The sequence below is a fragment of the Hetaerina americana genome, unplaced genomic scaffold (assembly GCF_022747635.1).
Source record: "Hetaerina americana unplaced genomic scaffold, ioHetAmer1.1.p SCAF_9, whole genome shotgun sequence".
NCBI classification, from domain to species: Eukaryota; Metazoa; Arthropoda; class Insecta; order Odonata; family Calopterygidae; genus Hetaerina; species Hetaerina americana.
In genome coordinates, this window is record NW_027287538.1 from 48,375,908 (window position 1) to 48,401,402 (window position 25,495).

Sequence of the window (25,495 nt, forward strand, 5' to 3'; positions counted from 1 at the left end):
CTGTTCAATAAAAAATGATATTTTTTAACAGCATTCCTTTATCCTTATCCTCTATACATTGATGATTTCATCCTTCTCCAAGTAGCTCCCATTAGATGCAATGCACCTATCCCAACTTTATTTCCAGTCTTTGAAGGCATGCTGATAGCCATGTTATGTTAAGCCCTAGAAAATTGCCCCAGCAGCCTTCATAACTGCTTCTGATGAGGAAAAATGCATTCCATAAAGGTGTTTTCACATTGGAGAACAGAAAAAAAGTAATATGGAGCTAGGCCTGGACTTTATGGGGGATGAGGAACACACTTCACATTGGTTTCCATGAGATATTCAGCAACAGCATTTGCGACGAGCATCTGTACATTATCATAGTGCAGCATCTAGTCTGTTGCTTTGAAATGTTGTCTTTTGCAATTGATGTGACTTAGAATTTTCAGTATATCCATAGAGTATGCCACAGTTACCGTTGTGTGTGCAGGTATGCATGCTGATGTGCCATTCCCGAAATATCAAAATATGACATCATCATAACTTTCCCACATCATTTCATCATGGTGGAGATTACCACACAGATATTTGCTATTTGCTTTCAGTATTAAAATGATTCAGTCAATTTTCGTCTGAAGTGATAGTCTTAAATACCTCAACTGCTCTTCTTCCTGTAATATCAACTATAAACAAATCTGCAAGTAACATCCTCGGATATGAGCCATCTTGGAATCCATCAAGCACACCCACATGTGTGCAATTTTTACCAACATTTTTTTATACCAAAATGTTGGTAGCACTGATTGCAATTTTTAGAATTAATAATAATGTTCTTTGACATTCTCCACTCACAATGGCAGTGGCATTGATAATGTTTATCTCTGTGAAAGTGGTAACAGGAGCTCTTTTAAGGAGGAGTCCATCTTTTTTTAACAATGGTTGTCTTTCCGTTTAAAACCATTACCTAGCTATGCTTCAGGGAAGGACAGACTCACCATAAGCCTCCTCCAGCATTACATAGGCCTTAGCTAATGATTTTTTCAGGCAACAGCAAAATTTCAATGCAAAATATTGCTCATTACAAGTGTCCTGAATCATTGCCATACGCAAACTGAGCAGAAATCAATAAAACTGGTGCCACATGTACAAGAGACACTGATTGAACAATTTCAGTTAAAATTAAATATTTGCACAAAATTTATATGAATAAAATATTTATGACCAACTCTTCACTGAACAGCTCATACTTGTCACATACCACAGCAAAAAAAAAAAACGAGATGAGATTTCAATAAGAATAAACAAGTTAATTTGTTTCATGAGATCAGTGTCTCACATATATAATTTACACAAGGGATATTGATAGACATGATAAAATCAGAAATAAAAAAAGAGAACAAGTTAATAGGAAGTAAAAGTTGACTTTCCAAGTCACTTACAAATAAGTAAATGGCACATAATCATGGAAAAACCTATCTGAGATAATGCCACCATCTCCCATGTCATTTTCATTCATTGCATCACACATGAACAAGTACAAAAAGCTTGAAGCTTGAATTTTTAAAGCTTGAAAAATTTCAAATATAAGAAAGACAGACTGAAAATTTCTATTCCAGCGTGTTCTAATTTCTCAGTTGAGGGAATTTTTTACTATGGCCACTTCATGGACACTATCCAAACACTCTTTCATGATGGGTCTAATCAATTAAAATATTAAATAAAAACTATGACAACATGGAAGATATTAAAAAAACAAGAAGTACTAACGCAAATGACCTCAGCAGTCGGTTGCTTCCCCTAAATACTACTATTAAGAAGTACTAATCTAAAATGTGTATACCCACATGAAAAGCATTACTCATCTAAAATGTGGATACACACATGAAAAGCATCATCCAATGAATTAAGCAGCAACTACATTATTCTTTACACCACACTTATTTGTGTTATTTGAAAAATATATTTAAGAAACTTGAACTCTACAAATTAAAAAAATTAGGAGTCTTTGTTTTATAACTATTCTAAAGCCAAAAACGGAAAATTTCTGAAACTCATTTTTACAACTTTATCTCACCATCTTAAATACGTTGGTCATAACTTTGACTAACCTCTTGAGCACCAGATTTGTAATAATGCACACCTCCACCGCCTATACCATAACTGGCAGTGCCGATATTTCGACAGTAACGCACTTTGTTACCAGCAGTGGTCCTGAAACATGTAACATTTAGTTAATGGCAATTACTACGTGACATCAACTGGCACACTTTAGACCAAATCATCACCTCTTTGCATTTTTTATATACATCACATAATAACTTTGAGTTAAATTACCATCTATTTACATTTATAATTTTCATAATTTGCTTACAAAATTAAAAAATCCCAATGAATTAAACTAAGGTATGAACTAGGAATGGGATTTAATGCCTTGATAACACTTGATTTTTTATGATTTCAAAAGCATTAAGTGTTGGCCCATTGATTAGATATGCTATGCCTGCGCAAGATTTACCATGTTACATGCAAAAATAGATAATCTTCAAGCTGATCCATGGTCTTGACCAAATTGTTTAAATTTTTGCTCATGTTCAAGATGAACCTGTTAAACATAAAATAGAGTGCTATCTCAAATTGAAGTAAGATGCTGCACTTTTTATAATAGCAATTTGTTTATGAACTTTTATGTTCTCATTGGTTTTGTGTGAATGATGTGAATTTAACATTGGCAATTTATGATTATAAAATGAAATGAATGATAGTACCATATTTCCTGGCATTTTAGATGCACTTTTTTTGCTCCAAAATGTGCTTTAAAATCAACCTACATCTTATAGGCCAAGGATATAACTTTAATCTCAAAAACACACGCCAGTTTACTGGAAAAATACTTGCTATTAAGTATTTTTTTACCCATATCAGTCGCAGAAAATGGTTGCCTTTATTACAAATGTTGATAATATCAATATTTTGAGTCAGTAATAAGCAACAGCGTTGTGATATTTCTATAAGAGTACTACCTTGATAAATTCCCAAATGAATCATAAATTAATACAATGTAGCACATTTATTTACATCTAATGTGTGGTGCTGCTGTGAAACTTATACGCATTGGGCCAATGGGGATGTTGCCACTCTGTTCAAACATTTCATTTCTCTTGGTTAACTCGAGCTTAAAGGCTCTCAAGTGGTATCATAAGTGTCACTCGGTGCGGAAGGAGAAAGTGGATTTAGTAAATTCATAAAAGTAACAAACAACTTTATGTCCATGTTCTCCTCAAGGCCAAAGCTTGGGGAATATGTCAAGAACTGGATAATAAATCACAGGAAGTATGGGATTACTGTTTCAAAAAACTGATTTTAATTAAAGTGATAAAATAAGTGATAGGTATTACTGCTGCAGTTTTTTCCGGGACAATGTCATGGTTTAAGAGATCAATGAAGAAAAATGGTGTGTGTATGCATACCAGAACTACAATAGAATAAAACTTACCACTTTAATATGAAAGAAAGGTTATAAGGCAATGGCTCACGACATCAAACCAGTGAATAGAATTAACTGGCCGTTGATTTATAGTATCTATGATTGGTGGAAAAAATCCTCATAGAAAGTTAAAAGGGAGACTATCACAAGATACTTTTTAAAATGTGAAATTATATACACGCTAAATGGAAGTGAAGATGGCATTGTCTACGAAGAAAATCACAACCACTTTGAAAATAAATGAGTAAATGATTTAGCAGCAGTGGTGACAAATTTCTGGGATTCTACAATGAATATACATTTACACAGTAGTGATTTTTTAAAATGTAACGATTCCATTTTAACTGTATTAAGTTTTAATTTTAAAATGCTTTGACCCTTTTCTGTCTGATCCAAGTATTTTTCGTAAATTTTAACCTGAAAATCACAGTGTGTCTTATGTGCTGTGAGTTTTATGGGCAGGGAAATATGATATGTACTTTACTGACATTGAGATTTTCTTATCAACATACAAAATGCTCCTGCAAAGTTACTCTTATGAAACCATTTAGTAGCTCTGTCATAACTTGGATCAAATATACAAAGCATGTACGACTCTTAAATTGAATAAGGAACCACATTCTTTGCCTAGTCTTGAAAAGTGCAACTTCCATTTTTGCAAGACACATTCCTTAATTCCTCCGATTGATTTTCACCTATCCATCATAAAATCCCTCCTCTCCCCATTCTATACTGAATCCATCCTCCACTCTTCCACAACCTTGGGTTATCAAGTCACTACCTGCAGGCATTGAATCGCAAATTACAAAGCTAATTGCACCTGATGCAATCAGTGATGATGATGACTTCATTTTCATGGAAATGGATTAGGACATGAATTTGGAAATAGCTCACTGCCATGCAATTCACTTGGCTGAACATTTCAATTGAACTGTTCTGTAGGCTGCATACACAAAAGGGCGCCAACATAACTACCAAATCTTAAAAATATACACATGCATATATTATTATTTGGTACGTTTGAAACTTTGAGAAAGATGGGAACTTTAGAACATTTTAGAAATCTTGTCATATTTCTATTAACGTTCAATTTGAATACTCAATCACATTTATCACAAAAGTATCATAATATTGCAAAAATATAATAAAATACATGATAGACTGAAAGGAGTTCAAATTGCATTTTTACTATTAAAATAATAGTTAATAAAACTGAGTCTCATTAAATGTGAATAGATCTGTTTGGAGTATCTTTTTTAAGGTATGCTATATATACTCTCTTTTGTGTATCAATATACTAAGAACTAAGAATGGATCTATGCAATTAATAACCAATTGTACTATGTGGTCATCCAGTGACTGCAGACATGGTTTTCATCAAATTTAAAAATAATGATATAAGCTGCAAAAATATTTCTTTGACTCTCACTGATCAGTTGATGATATGTGAATCAAAATAACCTTAAACATTAAAGAAAAATTAGTCCCATCAAAATTAGTCGATCTCATCTTAACAATGGTAGTGTTCTTACACTTAATACAGGCCTCCGTTAATATGACACTTATCTTCAAATCCATAAATACTTTATAATGCTGATCTCCCCGCACCTACTTACGCAGCAACTACTCAAAGCCTACTGAATAATTCTGATAGCTTTATAGATATATGTAGATTAAACATGAAGGTTAAGAAATATAAATAAGTTCAGCATTGAGCATATTACTTGATCCTTGCATCAGCAAAACCTGACATAGATTTTATAAACATTTCTTAAAGCATAAAAATTACCAAGTAGTGAATAACATCAAAATAAAACTTGGTAACTTGACACAGAAAATATAATTTTATGCAACCTATGTTTCACTGCAGAGCAGTATCATCAGGCCCAAATAAATTACAAATGTACAAAATTTAACACGTTTATTTACATCTCATGTCTGGTGCTGCTGGCCCCATTCATTGGCTCCACCGTGAAACCTAGGTCACATTAAAGTATATTTTCTACTTGGAATTACCAAGTTTTATTTTGATGTCATTCACAACTGAACAATTTCACAATTTTACCCCTGAAATGATTAATTATTACCTAATGGTATTTTCAAAACACACCAATAGCAATGAAACCAATGAAACATTAAGGGGTTATTCAGTATTGAGAGGCCAATGTTTACCATGGAAATTAATGATTAGTGTTCACAAACATTTCCAATTAAACTATCATACTTCTTTAGTCAAGACAAACAAAGTTAAAATGCAAAAGATGTTTGACAAACATAAACAAAAAAGGGTAAACGATAATACTTGACCAGTAAATTGATGCAAAAGGCTGCAGCTTGAATTATAAAAAGAGGATAGACTGATGCTTTCCACTGATGACCTACCTCTCCCCAGACTTTTCACTCAAGCTTTCTCCGCTATGGTGGCGGCCAGGAAGGCGGCGGGGTGAGCCTTCCTCTTCTGGCACACCAAAGTCATGACCCCCGTACAAGTGCCAGATGAGCGTCATTTCCCTGAGGGCATATCGGAGAATGGGAGCAGGGTAGTGCGATGGTGCTCGGAGGAGATCAGCCTTCCCGGCAGGAATGTAGAAGTGGTTGTCCACTACTCGAATGGGCTCATGACCAAGGACACGAACCTCTGGCTCACCCGTCCTTGACTATTGAGATATGCAGATATTTTTCTTTTATTTCAGCTCTCCAAGTAAACCACAAACATGATTCAGTCAGGGCTGCGTAGGTTTTTGCGGCGGTGGTTTGAAGTATTCTGCATTGTTGGGTTTCACCGCGTCGTTGTTTGATTCTGACAACAGTTTCGCCGAAGTTGCATTCGGCAAAACTGTTGTCAGAATCAAACAACGATGCGGTGAAACCCGACAATGCAGAATACTTCATGATTCAGTCATTTTTGGACCATTACGCTAACCTGGTGAGCCAACAGATTTAGGCGAAGAAAAGTGATCATGTAATTTCTCATGACTAAATTAGTATGTTTAAAGGCCATAGTTATCTGATGAATACTAAATACCTCTAAACAATGATTATATCAATTCATAGTCATAAAAATCAATGAAAAGTAATAAACAATGAGAGATTAAATGGTTAAATTTAAAATAAGTGATTATCCAAAGAAACTGCGGAAAACAATTTCAGAGTTTAAGAGGACGCCTCGATAGCTTAACTGGCTAAAGCACTCCACCGGACATCCAGGTTCGAATTCCGGTCAAGACGAATGATTTTTACACACTCTGAAATTGTTGCATTACATGATTTTCTTTTCAATTATAAAATATATCAGGCATTCAAAGGCATTGGATGTAGACCACAATAATAGAGGCACGTCAGTTTCCATCCAAAGTCAATGTCCATCCGAAGGGAGCCAAAAGTCCACAAATAAGCCAAAAAAGTGGAATGATATCACCATTGAAGTTTTTATGTTACTAAAAATGTTTAAGAGCTGCAAACCACAAAAACAAAATTTTATTGAGCACAAATATGTTTGCAACAAGTGTTTTCCTAATTTTATAATCCATTCTCACCATAATGATGATGGCATGATGAGTAAAAGAGCACTACAACCATATCAACTGAAAATGCATAATCGCAGATAGTATGGAACTTGAAACATTTATTTGGTAGGTTTAAGGCTATGTAAATGGATAAACTGTTCATTGGATTTCACTGTATTATGCTTTAAAATTTAGCCTACATCTTTATTCATTGATGAGTGGCCAAATTGCTTTTAAAAAATGTATCAATCACCATTTCCAGTGCAAACAAAACAAGAAAAGAGCACTTTTGTCATCATAGACCAAATACATTACTTTTGATCACTGAGGAACTTAAATAGTTTGGTCGATTCCCATCGAATGTTAATTGTACATAGAATGTACATTCATAAATTCATTATTGCTATCATGAAATTGCTAAACCCAATCTCAATATACAAAGAGTTGTCATAAATTACGTAAATCAACATTTTTTTTGGCAGCCTGCCAAAAAACTTGCATTCAAGACTAATAGTTATCTCAGTGGCATTACTATTATTTCATATTTTTCCAGCCTCACACTTCATTGAGCACTTCATATCATTTTTTATATTTCAGCTTAATTTTTAGCGCTGAATATAGCTACTTCCACTGTACTATATGAAATTGGTACAGTGTACATTCGAGACTTGGACCACCTTCTCAAATTGTGTTGCTGCCACTTTCACCCAGGCACTTCATTGACTGCTGTAACTGACATCTATAAGATTATTCAGGTATTTTTATTTATATAATGCAGAAATTAGAAAATTTAATTGACTATCTCTGAGATGATAATATTTCTTTCCCATTCATCATCAGCTTTTCTTGTATGGGCATTGGGCCTTAATTGATAGCTCTAAAAATAGTCTCATTTAGAAATTTTTTCTGTGTTTTGTTTTTTTTCACACTTGATCGAGTATTTGAAAATTTCCCTTCTTCATTCAACTCCATACTTGTTTGAACTGAATGGATTGGGCAGAGTGTTAATGTTAAAATTAGAATCATCACTATGAAAATCTAAATCTGAATCAGACCTAGTCTGACCTGAAGAATTTTGACATCTAAAAATAGCAACAGAGCCACTGTACACAAAGCCACAGTTAACAAGTGAAGCCTGTCAAGCAAATATAGGAGAATGGGATCCTTACCATGGAAAAATACATGACAAAAGTCAATACTCTAGTAGTTCCCTCAGTGATAGAATCTTGTACGGTGCACCAAGTATTGTTTTATATAAGAAGCCTATGATTTATTTTTTGTAACAAATTCAACACATATACCTCATCATACGTGCCATCATACTGCCGTCATGTGAATTATGAGAACTTGAATTGCAAATGTTATTCTACAGCTCTTATTATATTTCAACAAAATTTGTATTTATATTCATCCTTATGGGGCATTTTACTAGAACTGCAAAAATGATTTCATGAATATTAAACTGCTCAATATCAAAACTTACGGGAATACCAGTCCCAGGGTCATCTTCAAGAATGCAAAACTCCTCATCATCTTCATCATCAACACACTGAGGCACTGTGACATCCATTCCTTCGTAATCACCATCCAATGAACCCAAGTCAGAGGTTCCACTGAAAACTGGGACCTTATGGGTGCTGTCTGCTCCCTTCTGCTCTATCTCTCCCTTCAAGATGGGGATGATTCCCTCATCCGGGAAAAAGAACACCTCAACCCCCTTCTTGGATGGATCAAAGGTTGCTGAGACTGCAATGAAAAGCATTTTTATTTTAAAATCCCTCACTCTTATCTTCATGAGTCATAGGACAATGTCATGTAGCACATTTCAGATTAGCTGTTCCGCAGGTGGTCACTCAGCCAAAAAGAGACATTCCCTCTCCTCCCTTCCACCACTCCTGATATCTCTCACATGTTCTGCTCATTTTTTTACTATAGGGAGCAAGTATGAGGTCTGTTAATAAAGAATCACGAATTTTGAATTTTCATGGGTTACCTGTATACTTGGTTTTTGATATTTTTGGGGTGTTATGTTGGTAATTATGTCTCTCACTTATGGCGAAAATTTCGGCCACTTTGAATGTCCAGTTAATTGTTGACAGCTGTTTTGCTGGGACATGTTTTGGCTTACCTTTGATTTTTGCCAGTTCCAAAAAATGGATCTAAGAATCTGTATCAAATTTTTTGTGAAAAACAAAATTAAGTGCACAGACGCATTCTGAATGTTGACTGTGGCATACGGAGAAGCTACCTTGGACCGAAGCAACTTTTATTGGCGGTACAAAATGTTCTCAGGGGAGGCCAAGAAGATGCGAATGATGAAGAGCGTGCTGGATGCCTGAGCACGTCGACAGCAGACATAAACATTGATGAAATGAAGAAAATAGTTTTGGCCAATCGTCGAATCACCATCAGAGAAGTTGCTGAGGACCTAAACATATTGATTGCCATTCAATTTTTACCAATGATTTGGGCATGAAACGGGTCGCCCCAAAATTCATACCAATATTACTCAACTTCGACCAAAAACAGCGACGCATTAACATTGCTTATGAGGTGTTGGAATCTGTCCACGACAACCCACATTTGCTCCAGAGGGTCATAACTGGTGATGAATCATGGGTTTATGGTCATGACGTCGACACTAAAGCTCAATCATCCCAAAGGAAGCTGCAGCACGAGCCAAGACCGAAAAAAGTTCAAGTTCAGTCGAATGTGAAAGTTTTGCTTACATTTTTCTTTGATTGCAGGGGCGTGGTGCATCATGAGTTCTTGCCACAGGGTAGAATGGTAAATAAGGAATATTACCTGCAACTTATATGCAATTTGTGCGAAGCAATCCGCCACAAACGCCCAGATTTGTGGAAGAACAAAAATTGGCTTTTGCACCATGACAACACCCCCGCTCATACATCGTTACTTGTGCGGGAATTTTTGGCCAAAAACAACATTGTAATGATGCCGCAGCCACCGTATTCCCCAGATCTGGCCCCCAGTGACTTTTTCTTGTTCCCGAAACTGAAGAGGCCCATGAAAGGACGACCCTACTCTATGATTGATGAGATAAAAACTGCATCGATGGAGGAGCTTAACAATATCACAAAAAATGATTTTTTGAAGTGCTCCGAGGATTGGAAAAAACGTTGGCATAAGTGTCCAATATCTCATGGGGATTACTTAGAAGGTCACAAAATAGATATTCATGAATAAATAAATAACTTTTGAAAAAACACAAAAGTTGCGATACTTTTTGAACAGACCTTGTATCTCATTCTCACCAGAGTATGTGATTTCATTTGCCCACAGGAAAAGAAAAATTTAATAAAACTATTGCAAATGAGCTTTATCCTCTCTGGCCATACATAATTACATTTTCTTCTGCAACCTCTAAGACTCTCATTGTACCAAGAAAAGAAACAAATTATGATATGTAGTGTATTCTAAACATAAGATTGTACAATACTATACAAGTCCTACATACACTCAATGGTATCAGACTTTACTACATAACATTTTATTTTCAAATGAAAGAAGACAACTAGGTATTTTCCACAAAAACGTTTTTATTTGTTACAACTAATTTCAACGTGTAGGCATTGTCCTCAGGTACCTGATGGCTAAAACGCATAGACATCAACCTTAGGACTATGAATATGCGTCTACCAGTTGAAACTAGTTGTTCCAAATACAAAAGTTTTTTTGGAAAATACCTAGCATTCCTCTTCCATTAAAAAAGTCCTAACACATACAAAACTCTCTTAAACTATGGTTAAAATTTTTTTCTCATTTAGGAATATCTCAGAAAAAATTACACCTTCATAGATGACATTTGGATTAAAACTACCACCATCAATCTCTAATGACAGATGGTGACTGGACATAGTGAGTGAAAAAAACAGTTGCAATGCATATGACTACTGTAGCATTCATTCACCTTAAGTGCCAGGGGATAGTTTGATTGCTTAAAGTAGTCATAATTGCTTTGAGTGTTAACTCCCACCTCACCTGGCTGCCCATTAGCATGGGGAATGCTGGCATCTCTCATGGCTTCTTCCATCAGGTCATGAACATGTTCAGCTCTAAAACGAGACATGGTCGGATTGCTGCCATCAGATGACAGGCTGTCCGTAGTGGGGAGTGGGGAAGTTGTAGAGCTTGCATCACTTGCCATTCCCTCAGCCCCAGCCAGGTCACCATCAGAAGCAAAGTATGTGAGAAGTTCGGTAAGGGCTCTCCCTGAGTCTGCACACGTCCTCAAGTGGACAACATTGTTGGATGCCCGAAGATCCACCTGCATAATGAATAAGCAATGTGTAATTCAACTTTTACCACAAAACTATTAAATCTAGAATAAAATGCAACAATTTCAAAGAGTGAAAACCTTTTGCCTTGGCTGGGATTTGAACTTGAATCCCTTGATCTATGCCCGAGTGCTATAGCCAGTTAAGCTAACAAGGCATCTTCTTATACTTCGAAATTTTTATTTCCGGTTCAAATTCCGGTCCAAGCAAATGATTTTTACACTTTGAAATTATTGGATTGTAATGTGCATTAGTGGATGACTCCATTAAAAGTAACTGTTGGGGTATCCCGCAGTTTCTTTGAAATCCAGAATGAATTAACAACTGGCAGTTATGCCAAATTATTCAGGCCACCCAACTTGCTCAAATAATAAGATCACCTACTGTATTTCCCAGCCCATAAGACTAAATGTATGCAGCACATAAGATGCACCATGATTGTTCAGGTCCAAATTTACAAAATATACTCGTCAGGGAGAAAAGATCAAATTATTTCTATGGTAACACTGTTGCTCACTTCTGACTCAGAACTGACATAATTGACATATGTAATAAAGGCAAACATTTTCTACGCCTGATGTGGAAAATAATTCATAATAGTAATATCACCGGCTTGCATGTATAGGTTAAAATTATACACATGTACCCCTGGCCCATAAGATGCAGGCTGATTTTAGAGCACATTTTGAAGTAAAAAAAGTGCATTTTTGGGCCGGGAAATACAGCAACACTTTTGCTAACCTTTCCAATTCCATCCCAGTAAATAATATGAAATGGCTCACTAGTAATCATATAATTTTTCATGATTTATGTAAATTATAAAGTTCACCATCTTTATTATGCCTCATTCCACTGCATAGACAAATAAACACACTGCAATCCCACAGATTAATTTTTTTTCCACTTTCACCACCATAGTTTCACTACTACACCAGAAGAAAGTGCATTGCCCCACCAACTTAAGTTATAGTTCCTTTTAGAACTTACCTTTCAGAACCATTTGCTGCTTCTCTGTTTCTATACTCCTTAGCATAGTCTAACAATCTCACTTAAAATTGAATCACATAGTTAAATCTCATCTCCTGTTTTCATAATTGTTAGGGTAATTTTTTTAAATAAATTATTACACTTAGTAAGAAGAAGATTGGTAGTTATTAGGGGAGGTGACCAACAGCAGAGGTCATTTGCATCCCAGTAAGAAGAGAAAAAATTGTTTTGTTATGATCAGTTGTGATAAAAAACGATCAAATATGTTTGCTTTCTCACTCCCACCACTTTCAACATTGCAGAAGTGAGTAACACAATATTCACAATAAATAATAGCAAGGAGCTAAATAATAACAATCCCAACAACAATAACATTCACCAATTGAATAATGATATTATATATAAGTAAATACAAGATGCTACCTCCTGAGAAACATTGTGACCCTGGTTGACACTGCTACTGCTCTCTTAGTCTATTATGCATTTATTCACAGTAGACTAAAATATGGCAATGCCATGTGAGGGTATTCATATCATTCCATGCACTTCTTTAGACTATAAAAATGTACAGTAAGAATCCCAGGAAAAGTTCCAAGGGTAAGCCATTGTAAACCTTACTTTAAAAGATTCAACATTCATACTCTTTCCTGTTTGTATATATTCCATACTATTATTTTTGTGCAGCAAAATAAGCCATTTTCGCTCTAAAAACCAATGCTAGAGTACATAGGTATAGCACAAGAAGTTGTAATGACTTTAGAATAACTACCCACAACTCATCCATGTTTGCTAAGAACCCTGGGCATGCTGCTGTGAAATTCTTGAAAGCACTTGCGACAACATTAAGGGAAAAAGATAATTTTTTGTTATTTAAGTCTAAACTATTTCAATTCCTTTGTGATCATCAATGCTATACAGTTGATGAATGTATGTCCCTTTCTCTAGGTAAATGATTTTCTTCATAAATAACTCTACGAAAATACTCTTGTTACCGCTCTTGACTTCTGTTTTTTGTTTTTACTCCGTACACATACTTATTTTCATTTGGAGATATAAACTGACTCTGTAATATCCATTCTATCATGTCTGCAAAGAATATAAACAGACAATGTGATTTGTTCCATACTTGCTACAAACAGGTTTTATAGGAAACAATAAACATAATTATTATTATTATGAGGATTTAAATATAATATAATTAAAATATGTAGTCCTGACATCTGAGATAAAAATAACATTCAGTATTGACATTAACCCATGAAGTTAAAACTTTCATATAAGAGAAAGGTGATTTTTAAACCAAAATTTTGTAAAAAAATGTCTACTATTCCATCAATTATGGAAACTTTTTTCTGTTAATTTAATTTTTTACTGGTTACAGCCTAAATAATAATGGTCATTGTTGCAGCTTAAGGTATTCACAAAAAATTACTCCAAAAAATGTGATGTGAAAAGTGCCATACTGCATTCCAACTAAATTCTTATTCTATTCTCGGTGAATAGCGTGAAAGACAGTTGCGATAGACTGTACTGACAAGCAAATGCTAAAAAGAAGGATTGGGGAAAAAAGAAACACTTCAAAGAAGATAAATGAAAGATTGACCGTACTCCTAAGGTCCTAATGATTCATCAATAACAAAAGTGTGAGCATGTAAACTAATCTTCCATCTTCCTGCTTGGTAATAGTTAATCATTTGTCCAAGCATAAGTTGACTGTAATTAATATCATTATAAGAATTGTCTTTTGTAAGTTCATCATTAAATTCACAAAGCCTTTCCTTACCATACATTTAACTTAACTGGACTCATTTAGTACATTGCAGCAGTAGTGTCCTGCTTTCATATTTCAAAATCAGGCAGAATAATATGGAGAGCTAAGTCTAAAACAGGATCTCAGGGCTAAATGAAAGAAGATATGACACCTGAAAATATCGGAGCATAAGCATGAGTGACCTGTGACCACCAAATTAGTTAATAAGAAACTCGTGTGTGTACTGCAAAGGTTTTTGTCTTTCGTTAAGATGATGTTAGGGTAGCACTACAGTTTATGAAGCATTCCCTCATCCATAATCTACTAAAGTGCCATATTAAAGATTGTCCATTTAATTCAAAATCTACAGTGCTTCCTTATGGTCCCAGTATTCCAGTAATTTTATCATTATTAATTAAGCAATGCCCCTTCCTCTCCTCCTCTTCCCTTTTGATCTTTTTATCATTGAAAAGGCCACCGTCAACTCTATGTTAAAAGCCATACTGAGTAAATGGTCTTCCAGCTGAAGTATGAGAATGATCTCTTAAGTTATTAACTTTCAACCCATCATTTGACATAATAAGAGAACAGAAAAATGGATTGACCTGTGAATGCTAACTTCACTTGTTGGGAACAATAACGGCAGTGGAAGTTTTAAAATCTGGGTAATACTGCTTAACATTGAAAAAGTAAATTGAACAGAATCAATTGAAATTTAGATGGAAAGCAAATACTTTGGAGCCACGTACTGAAATCATAACTTCTTAACTATGTATATAAAAGTTTTTTCACTGACCATATTGACTCTGATGCATTATCTGTAATATTTGTAATTGGCCAGTCAGCAGTCTTGCTATTTTAAGTTTATATTCTTAAATTTTGTTGTGCTCTATTAACCTTTGTTGACCTAAGAGCTAAATTTTTGCTATTCATTTCTTACAAAGCGACATTTAGAAGCAAACAGAATACATAGAAGTGTGGATCATTTTTAATGTAGGAGGGCTCTGTTCTACTGACTAAGTTGAAGTAGTTAGGGCTTTAGAAGAAGAACTGTTCACAAGGGTGTTGAAGACAGGGACATTGGTTAGGGATGTTAAGTAAATATTAGTGAAAACTTTTATACAAAGCATGATTTTGTCCAGCATAGAAACATGGTCATTGAAGCAAGATGATAGACGTAGATTGGAGGTTGTTTGCAATGTGGGCATGGAGAATGATAGAAAAGTTAAAAGGGATATATGGGAAATCAAATGAAGAAGTACTAATCATGGTAGTGGAGGAGAGGGGATTGTTCGGAGAAATCCATGAGGCAGGAAAGGGAAATACAGAGCATTTTGATAAGTGATAGAATGTTGAAGATTGAGATAGAGGGGAAAAGGATAGGCATAATGGTTGGCTTGAATGAAGGGAAGAAGGAAGTATGCAGGACTGGAGAATGGTTTATTGTAGTGTGGTGGCGGGTTGTCTTAATCAAAGCTAAGAAATGTTCAGGTGTTAATTTTGTGTCCATCGGAAACCTACCTAAAATGGTACACTACCAAATAATTCTTGGTAATACACTGCTTAAGGTAAGTTTTGAATGGACACAGGCTATACAATGGTGCAACAATAATTTCCTTGCCTCTCCCACAAAAAACCTCTTTTAACAAGGTAATGCCTGCTGTAAATAATATCACTACTGTTAGCATATGAAGACTGAAACAATAATTGATACAAGTTAATTTGAAAAAGATGTTTACAAATAATACTTTCATGATCATAACAAGTCATACCTTAGGTGTGGCAGTATGTGGTCCCTCGTACAGCCGTAGTGAAAGTTCAAATAGTCCCATTTCAATAACACAAACATAATCCTTCCGGAGATCAACATTGCCACTATGAACAACACCGACATTTTCACCACAATCTCCTTGAAGTTTAACACGTCTAACTGAGGGCTGCTCATTAGGTACCTTGTCTGATATGAACAACGCTGCATCTTCAGCAATAAAACGTAAAGTCGATGTATTAGTCTGAGCAGCCATATTACTTGAAACACTAAAACTTCCTAGAGTTATCACAGATAATAGAGGAATATGCAGGGGCCTGAAAAAAAAGTTAATAATCATTGAAAGGGATGAAAAATGAACAATTACTAAATAACATATTACACCAATAGTTTTTATACCACTTTTAAGGTAATTCAGTCATACAGGGTAGCTTTCATTAGCATGGCTTAAAATAAAAATTTCTCACAGACTATAATCACTGTTTCCATATTTTTCTTTAAATTACTCTTAAAAAATACTGGGGTGATATGTGTTACAATTAATGGAAGAATTACTACACACCATTAACTATTTTGGTAGCTTTTAGATAAGTAATTTTTCTAACAAGATCAATAGACAAGTTCTCCATGTCTTGGTAGGAATTAAGAATATTAGGTAAAATGACTTTCTATCCATTTCCACTAATATCTTTCTACTATTACACCTGATGATGAAGACATTGATTTGTTGAAAAAGAGCCATACTGATCCAGATACAAAGTCTCACCCAATGTGCCATTTTTCATCAGTTATTTGAAAAAAATAGAACAAAGAGAGGCATGAGCATATGAATGAGTGACAACAAGGAGATTTCAGAAACCTGTAGTCCACTGCACAGTCCCAAAGGTGTAGGTGAAGTTCCGTCACAACACGGGGAGGTGAGTACCCAGCAACTGGGTAATCCAAAACATCAAAGAAGTCCACCAACTGAGTGAGCCAACTATTGGCACTTGGGGTTACAAAATGGCGAAGGGTTGCGCCACGAATTCCAGCTGCCACTCGGAAATTCTGGAGAGAATTTATTTCAAATGCAAAATTAAAGAAAAATCACACTCAGCAAAGGTCACAAAACACTCACACTAAATCTAATATGCATTATAACATTCTCAGAAGTTGTATTTCTCTTAAGATATTGTAGATATTGTCCATAGCCTCTTCCATCAAGGTAAATATCATTTTAATTGGATCTACATTCATGAATTGTAATGGTTTTTGGGGCCCCAATGTGAGATTTTCCAGCCTTTGGATATCCTTTGGTTAAACTTTGGGAGTTCATTGCAATAAGGGAATATGATATGAATTATGCACTTGTTTGTAGTTTAAATTTGGACTTTATATCCATAATATAAATTAATCTACATAGCTAACAAGGTTAAAATGAAAAAAAACCACTGCATATATAGTCAAACCCCATATTTGCATTATTGGAATTTACATTTTCCTGCATTTTACAACATTATTATCATGTCCTATTTTTCCAATGAATGTGGAACCCCATTTTTACATGATTTCATTTTCAGTTTTCCCAATATTTGCATCATTGTTCTGGAGTTAAAAAAATCACCATTAAAACAGTTACTCATGTACTTCAGCCTTCACATACAAACTTTTTTGATTTTGCTTTGTACAAATATACTTAAACAGGCTGATTAAGAGAGCAGTAAAGTGAACATTTTTAGGTAAGTATTTGAATATGACGCCACAGAACAGAGCGTCACTAGTGATGGAAATTAAGCTGCTTAACTCATAATTTCAGTCCACCAGGTAAAGGTTCATGCCATTAAATGAATACATTATATGATTAGGAGTTGGCTACATAATTTATGCATTGTAAGAACATCCGAGGGAGAGTTCACATCACACCTAAGTTAAAAGTATGAGGAACGAAAAAGACATAGAAGAAAACATGATTTAACATGAAAAACGCAAAAACTGATGACTGACAATTGGGATCATTTGTAGTATTTCGACACAACAGATATTACAGTGATGGACAATTTGAATTTTACCACATTTAAAACTTTTTTCTGGGGTTCCTAGGAAAGTGCAAATAAGGGGTTTCACTGCAGTACTACCAGCACTGCACAATAATAATAATAGCATTTAATAAAGAGTGTGAAAGAAGTGAGGAATACCTTAAGGTTGGTACTAGGATCGGCATGAATTCGAATGGCCACTGATAACATATCTGCACGACTTGCATGTCCACCCATCCAGCCTCCACTCCTCTGTTGCATTTGCCGAACCCAGTGTGTCACCTGGCTCTTAGCTGTTGATGCCCCAGGACCAGAATCGTATATTGTGGGCCTAAGGTGATTTAATGACCTCTTGGGACCCATCGTTGGGAGTGGTGGAACCACATCCAATGCAGTTGGCACCATTCCTTGAAACGATTTTGGTACTAATGATGCCAAAGAATTCAAGATTCTCCTCACTTGCTCATCTAGCATATCTTAAATTCACACATGATTGTAACATTACATGCAATCATATTGGGGAATTTAGAGCATTTCATAAATACTTCCTTATCACCAATGATGCCACCACTGGGGAAATGAAGGAGAAATTCTTTTCGCACAGGCATAATTATATCTATATTAAAATGAATATTCTTTTACTTATTTTGCAATAAAAAAACCCTATCATAATACTTGAATATTTGAAAATTAAATACCACCCACGCATCTCATGAGAGGAGGGAAAAATATTTTTTCTTACCCAATATGACTTTTAGGTATAGCAAGAGAAACTATGAACTAATTAGATTAGATGTGACTAGTTTATGTCATACCATTATGGCTGAGGACAGCTTTACTAACTTGAATACAAACAAAACCCAATTCTGGATTTGATTTGTAACTAGAAACAGCAAATAAATTTCCATCTTCCACAACAATATCGAATTCTCCATGCTGGTTGGGTATTACTTTCCTTGCTGTGTCCTAGAATATAAAAACATTCACAATTTAATTGCATAATATCTTTATGGAAATTAAAAAATAATGGAGAATATGCATATGGAATAATGAAGTTGTTAGGTTTTGAGTGCCAAATACTTGCAATTACACAAGGGAAGGACAAGAACTCAAAGATAATTAAAAGAGAGGCAAAATGGTCTACCCTGACAAGAGTGTGAAGGCCAATGATCCCATGTCCAACATTCAATGACAAAACAAAGTTACTCTGGCCAAAGAAATTCCCCTTTGATTCCAGGAGCAGCTTTTTCTTCTGCCTTTGGTTATTTTCATATACTGAATGGTACACTGCATCTGTATCTGAATCTGAGTCAGAATCTGGAAGAAAAAAATATAATTAAAATGGCATCAACCATCACATGGAATACTGTAATAAGAAAAATTAGGCAGGATATCCAAAATGCAACCATAGGTTTTATATGATTCAGTCCTGAGATTTGAGTAAGCACTAATGAGAAAATATTTTTTAGAATAATATTTCCATTCTGACCACTAGCATGTAACAAGTGACAACTGATAACTAATTTGTTTAATGCCAAGGGGTTCAAACTTATATAGAGAGAACTGATTTGCATGAATAATTTATATGAGCCAAAAGGTACATAACAAGAGGGTATAATTGTGAAACAGAATAAATTAGCTTTCAAAAACTTGGAGGTGTTAATTAAATGGGTTAACAAGACCCTTGCCTTAACTAGGACTAAATTGCCAGTTTTCTGAATGGACATGGCATATAGGAACAGGTAAGTATTGGAAACACAGATGTGTTTCCCTTAAACAAATTCAAAGAACTATGAGAGATACCGCGACAGTAACTTTTATTGAGTCATCCACTACTATGCATTAAAATGTTTTTGGGGTGTAAGATGATGCCTCAGTAATGTAACTGGCTAAAGCACTCTGCCAGAAATCGAGGGATCTGGGTTCCAATCCCAGTCAAGGTGAATGATTTTTACAATTTGAAATTTATACGATTTAATGTGTTGATTTTTTCCTACCCACTGTAACTGTAATCAATAACTTGCCCTGATGAAAATTTTTAAAAATCTCACCATACTTAGTCCCAGACTTGCAGGCACCAAAAGTGTATCCATCATCCTGAAGGAAAGCAGGTTGTGCTGAGTGGAAGTCAGCCGAACTACAGGGTGGGCTCATCGCAGATGTTTGTGGGCTGGGTGCTGATGGTTCCCAAAGCAGCATATCAGTGTTTATTCTGAAATAAAGTCAAGTTAGAGTCTTTGATAAAATTTATACTTAGAAAGGCCTTTTTGATGCATTTTTTACTATCTTTAACCAATCACCATATTACTTGACAGCCCTTTAGACTTACTGACTATATTTCAATCTAAAAACAGCATTGGAGGTTTGAGGCATGACTCTATGGAATCTATTCACTTCATAAAGAAAAACTATACTTTGTAATTCCACAGTATCCGATGATGATAATGATAGTCAAAACCCAGGTTGTGTGTCAATAAAATACAGTGGAATTACAAATTATTAGTTTTTCACAAAAAATAGCATATAAATGATTAATTTAAAGGAATACTGCAAGTCTACTAGCTAGACTTCATAAAAAGAAAATTATCCCATCTCATTCATAAAAAAATGCCATCTCATGATGAGGAGTTCACTAGATCTTTCACCATAAAATGTAAAATACTACCTTTCATTCTCACCTCTAAACATTTCTATATCTCTCTTACCAGTAGTTCAGGGTAATCATAATCATAAAAAATCACAAACAATAACACTTCTGCTAAACCAACTACCTATAAATAATTATGATTTTCCATCTCTTAAACTTGCTTACAGTCTCGTTAAATATGATAAATTAGAGTTCCTTCCCATGAAAAATTAAAGAGCTATGCTCTTCAATATTTACATTTATCAAAATCCAAGAAAAAAATGAAAAAAGTTTTAAAATTATCCTGAAATGATCCCACAAATTGAGCAAGAAAACAAAGCAGATATGTATACCGAAAAAAATGAAAAGTTAAATAAGCTAAGATAAAGTTATCCTCCATGAAACTGAAAAAAATACTATTGCTAATATCAAGGGGTGATAATTGATAGATATTAAGCTCAAATAGAAACACTACGAAAGATTTTATCTAAACGGCATATTTTACAATGGAGGAGATACACAAATACATCTCTTTGTACTCACCTATTATACAGAACTTCGTAGAAATGCTTGGAAGACAGCTGCATTGTTGTACATGGTAAGTTAATGTCCAGTTTAAACCTACTGTTAACAGAGGCCTGATCAATGAAGTCAGTCATTTCCTGCTTATCCCCAGGAATAATAAGTTCTTCACTATCATCTGTATAAAAAAGCATAATTTTGTAAAAGAAACCATACCTGTTTACTGGAAGAATATTAATAGTAATAATTGAAATAAATAAATTTCACTGAAGCAGCTTGAAATAGTTACAGTGGAACCTCAATAAACGAGCACCTTGGATAGCGTGTGATTTGCATAATGAGCAAAAGTATTGTGCCCAAGAATAATTCACTTAGCATGTAACATTTCGCATAATGAGTGACGAGGAGAGGGGATTCCTGGAGTGACTGGGCCAGCTGTTTATGTTTGTGTTAAGCACAAGTTCCACTAACATCATGATGTTGCTAGTGATTGCACACTTGTCCAAACTTGTGTTCAGGTGTGTTATTTGTGACTTTTCACTAATAGTTTTAAAAATGTTCCCAAAGACAAGGACCACAAGTAGACAGTCAAAAGAGAATGAAAATAACTCTAGAAATGAAAAGTGAAATGATTCAAAAGCAAGAATTAGGAGTCAGCGTAGCTGATCTATCACGCACATACAATCAGTCGACATCAACGATTTATACTACCCTCAAGAACAAGGAAAAAATTAAGGGGATAGATGTTTTAAATGGAGTGACAAGAATATCTAAGCAACGGTTACATATACAATGTTGAAAGGCTGCTTCTCATATGAAATACAATTGCAAGGCGACGCTATTAACAAGAACATGATTTGTGAGAAGGCAAAAGTGATTTTTGCTGACCTTGTTAAGAAAACGCCAGGATCATCACTGGACGAAAAAGAAGTACTTAAGGGAAGTTGTGGGCGGTTCAAAAAGTTTAGGAAAAGAACCGACATTCACAACGTTGCAAGTAGTGATGAAGAAGCAAGCTCCAACTCAAAGGTAGCAGAGAACTTCATCAGTGACTTCAAGAATCTCGAAGCTTTTATATTTTCTACGAATTGAATTCTCGTTCCTGATGGTTTCATCCCACGATAAAAGGTGAACATGAACCACGATCCTAAATAAGTCTATATAATGCCAATTTTTTTTAATAAACCTTAAACAAAATTTATTTTTTTCAGCATGGAATGCATTATCATAATACATTATTTTATTAGTGTGCATATGTATCTCTTCTAAAATTGTGAAATTTATATCTGACGTGTCCTATGTTCGTGTATGTATGAATATGCAACAAATTTCCGCAAAAATAAATGTATTATTATTATGAAGCCTCTCCATGATAAGCTTTATGATATTGCTTGAGTTTTTAGGCTCCACAGATTTCTGCTCAAACATTATTTTTATGTAAATCAATAGCATTATTCCTGACTTTAACTAGTTTTAACTCCAAGGTTTTTATGGGAAAAAACACTTTAACACAGAAAAACATCAAAAAATCATCCATTCACTAACTAGCATGCACCTATAAATTCACGTTTCATTGCTTAACTGGTGAAATGAATTTAGCGGGTTACTTTTTGAAATAAATTTAGTTTGTACATTTTATCAGTTTAGACAAATTCCAAAATATGGCATGTTTAATGCAAATAGTGTTTTGAGCTATGGCATAAATAAATTTTCCCTATAAAAAATAAATATGTACATACATATGCCCTGACTAAACCTATCCTACTAAACCAAACCAAACTAGAACCACATCCAAAATAAAAATAGACACCAGAAACATTTAATCATAAGCCGCAAAAAATTCTGTGGATTATTTTTAGCAAAAATACTCAATTTGTAAAATAAATCAGCAACATGGCACATATAAGCTGCTGACTGGGGTGTTGTTTGAGGCCTGAGCACCACTTAGAGTCAGGTGAATAAGAAACTAACTTTGCTAACCTTGGTGAGGACTATGCATGGGAGGGGGTATATAGTAAGCATCCCCTGAAGATGCAGAGGAAGGTTTGTGCTTGGCATGAGGGGTATCACTCTCATGGATGACTTTTTTAGAGCTGAATGGTGATGGTTCTCTCTTGGCACTCCCCTCAAGAGAGTACTCTATGGATGACTCTTGCATCCCAAGACTTCCCAACGGTTCCTCCAGCTCACGACGTCTACTCACTGGGTGCACCGTGAAAACAAACCTGCACAAAATACAAAAATCACCAATTTAGTAAGATACAGAATAAAGGTAACCAATTAATGAGTCTATAGTGAATGGTTCATAATCTTAATGTCATTTTCCTTTTGGCTTAAATAGGAAACCTGAAGACATTTTGATGTCAAGTTGGCTACTCAACACTCAATGTCACGAATGACTTGAAAAAATTAACTGTGTCTAAGACAGAGTTCTCCTTGAAATGTTTTAGAAGCACCCATTATCAGTTTGTTTAAGAAAAATGCTCAGAGGATATAGAAACTAAAACAAATCCATTTTATCACAATTTCATCATAGTAATGAATTATAGAAAAGAACCCACAGGTAGAGGAATGACTTAAAAATAGTGAGTTTTAGCTTATTCTTTGTTTTTGGTGTCTGGAGGCTTTAATTCATTGTAAACCCCTGAGAAAATTAAAGTTCAAGCCATAGCACACATTCTCTGGGAATATTTGCTTGTATGAGCAAAAAAAAATTATGATTAGCATTAAATTAAAATTGTGGCGATGGGAACTATTGATCTTAGCCTGGGGAATGATCAGCAGGCATGTGAAAAAAACTTCATTTTAACCATTCAATCCCATTTCAGTCATAGCATTTAGAATTCTGCTTGAAACAAAAAATTCATACCTCGGCCACCCAAATCCTTCACCTGGGTCTTGTGCATCACTATCACCTTTTGTTTGTGCAAAGGCTCTGATGAAAGGCACTGGTGTGTCCGTTTCAGTCTCCTAGAAAATTGACAAAATCCTGAAAGCTGTTCCACAAATCTGAAGTGCAATAAATCAAGTTATTTCCATGCTCAGTGAGTCCCTTTTTGGCAGCCTGGGAAGACTTAATTTTACACTATCACACAAAAAAAGAAGCACTATTCATAAAATTTGCAAGCATTAAAAGTCACGTACACTAAATGAACCTTGAATGTCACTACATTGTAGCTCATATCTACTAAAGGGTTCTTGGCTATCCAAAACGGTCCGCAGGGAAGCATCAGTCAGCTCAAGTATCATAACGTCTTTGCGAACCGACCTCTTCCACCATGGTGGCCGATCCATTTCATGGATTGGGCGAAGATCAGGAATGGGGAACCTGAATAATAACAACATAAACATAAATTCCCTCAGTGAGCCTAAGAAAGTAAGATAAGACAAATATAAACCCATTCAATGCCCAAAGACCAATTTGAAAAGCAAGTAAAGTGGCTTATTACATCCAGTGTAACATTAAAAGTGAAACTTTGCACTTGGACAAAATGCTTAAAAAATGGTGCATTCTGGATTTATTGGAACCATCATTCTTATATACCTTTAATTTCTTTAATCTAAGGTAACGATTATCCTCTTTAACAGCTTAGAAAAATAGGGGGTAATCAAAATCAATAAACTAAGCCCTACAGATACTGGTCTTGCAGGCATTATCATAACAGATTCACCTTAGTTTTATTGTGAACAGTGGACAAGAAAATTTCATTTCTTGTTTGTAGTCTTGGGTGTAGGGGTTTTCAACAGCTTGGTAAAAGCAAGACTGCAAGTTCTGAAACAAAAGGGGACAACATCGTTAAATTGAATTTTGCTCTGTGAAATAACACCATCCAACTGTAAGTGAAATAATTACCGTTAAAGTCTGGCCAATGTTGATTCCAAACTTATTTGTAGTTTTCTGAAATAGTGGTTGTGGGCTCAGTATGGCAGTGATGCGGTCTACAATTGAGATGTCCAATTCAGATGTGCAAGGCTGTAAATTTATTCTGAAAGGGGGGGGAAAAAAATCAGGCTAATATTCTGAGGGAAGATAATAAGCACACTTGATGATTGCTAGCTGCTTTTAGCAAGACAAAAATACTAAAAAAATTATTAGATATTAACCCCATTTCACTACCCCTTAGAAAAATGAAAATGTGCCCAAAATTTATACAAATCAATTTAGTGAATGCAATGGTATACCATTTAATATGGTACTTTCCTTATTGTTAACAGGCGTCTACCACTAAAGGCAGATTTTTGATGGACCAAGGGGATAAGCAATAATACAATTTAAGCTCTGACTAACATAAGACTAAATACCACTATACCTTACATTACAATTAGCCATCATCTATTAACTCATATATTTTCTTTCTGCCTCAATTCCATTCAACATGCCTAAACTTTTACTCAGTTTAACATTGGTACTTTATAAATTGTAAAATCTTGATTGATTCCACAAGGAAAATTATTGACTTCACTGATTCGAATGCAAGGAATAATAGGTACATGTATAAAATTGAAAAAATATTTGTTGAGCAAAACTCATAACAATTCCACTAAGAGAAAAGA

The 25,495-nt window shown here is 34.9% G+C and overlaps 1 protein-coding gene across 1 annotated transcript in view; it reads right to left on the bottom strand.

The window, feature by feature from the left end:
• Nucleotides 1-25,495, bottom strand: part of Atg2 (Autophagy-related 2) — a 64,521-nt gene that overhangs the window by 17,483 nt on the left and 21,543 nt on the right. The window contains exons 14-29 of the mRNA XM_071598159.1: nucleotides 24,795-24,927; nucleotides 24,613-24,713; nucleotides 24,086-24,269; nucleotides 23,811-23,911; nucleotides 22,922-23,166; nucleotides 20,963-21,119; nucleotides 19,845-20,005; nucleotides 18,938-19,110; nucleotides 18,609-18,759; nucleotides 17,953-18,200; nucleotides 16,638-16,825; nucleotides 15,783-16,095; nucleotides 10,978-11,263; nucleotides 8,459-8,721; nucleotides 5,852-6,126; nucleotides 2,094-2,196 (exon numbers count right to left, since the gene is read on the bottom strand). Of these exons, the coding sequence (XP_071454260.1) occupies nucleotides 2,094-2,196; nucleotides 5,852-6,126; nucleotides 8,459-8,721; nucleotides 10,978-11,263; nucleotides 15,783-16,095; nucleotides 16,638-16,825; nucleotides 17,953-18,200; nucleotides 18,609-18,759; nucleotides 18,938-19,110; nucleotides 19,845-20,005; nucleotides 20,963-21,119; nucleotides 22,922-23,166; nucleotides 23,811-23,911; nucleotides 24,086-24,269; nucleotides 24,613-24,713; nucleotides 24,795-24,927 (3,082 nt within the window). The remainder of the gene's footprint in view (nucleotides 1-2,093; nucleotides 2,197-5,851; nucleotides 6,127-8,458; nucleotides 8,722-10,977; nucleotides 11,264-15,782; nucleotides 16,096-16,637; nucleotides 16,826-17,952; nucleotides 18,201-18,608; nucleotides 18,760-18,937; nucleotides 19,111-19,844; nucleotides 20,006-20,962; nucleotides 21,120-22,921; nucleotides 23,167-23,810; nucleotides 23,912-24,085; nucleotides 24,270-24,612; nucleotides 24,714-24,794; nucleotides 24,928-25,495) is intronic.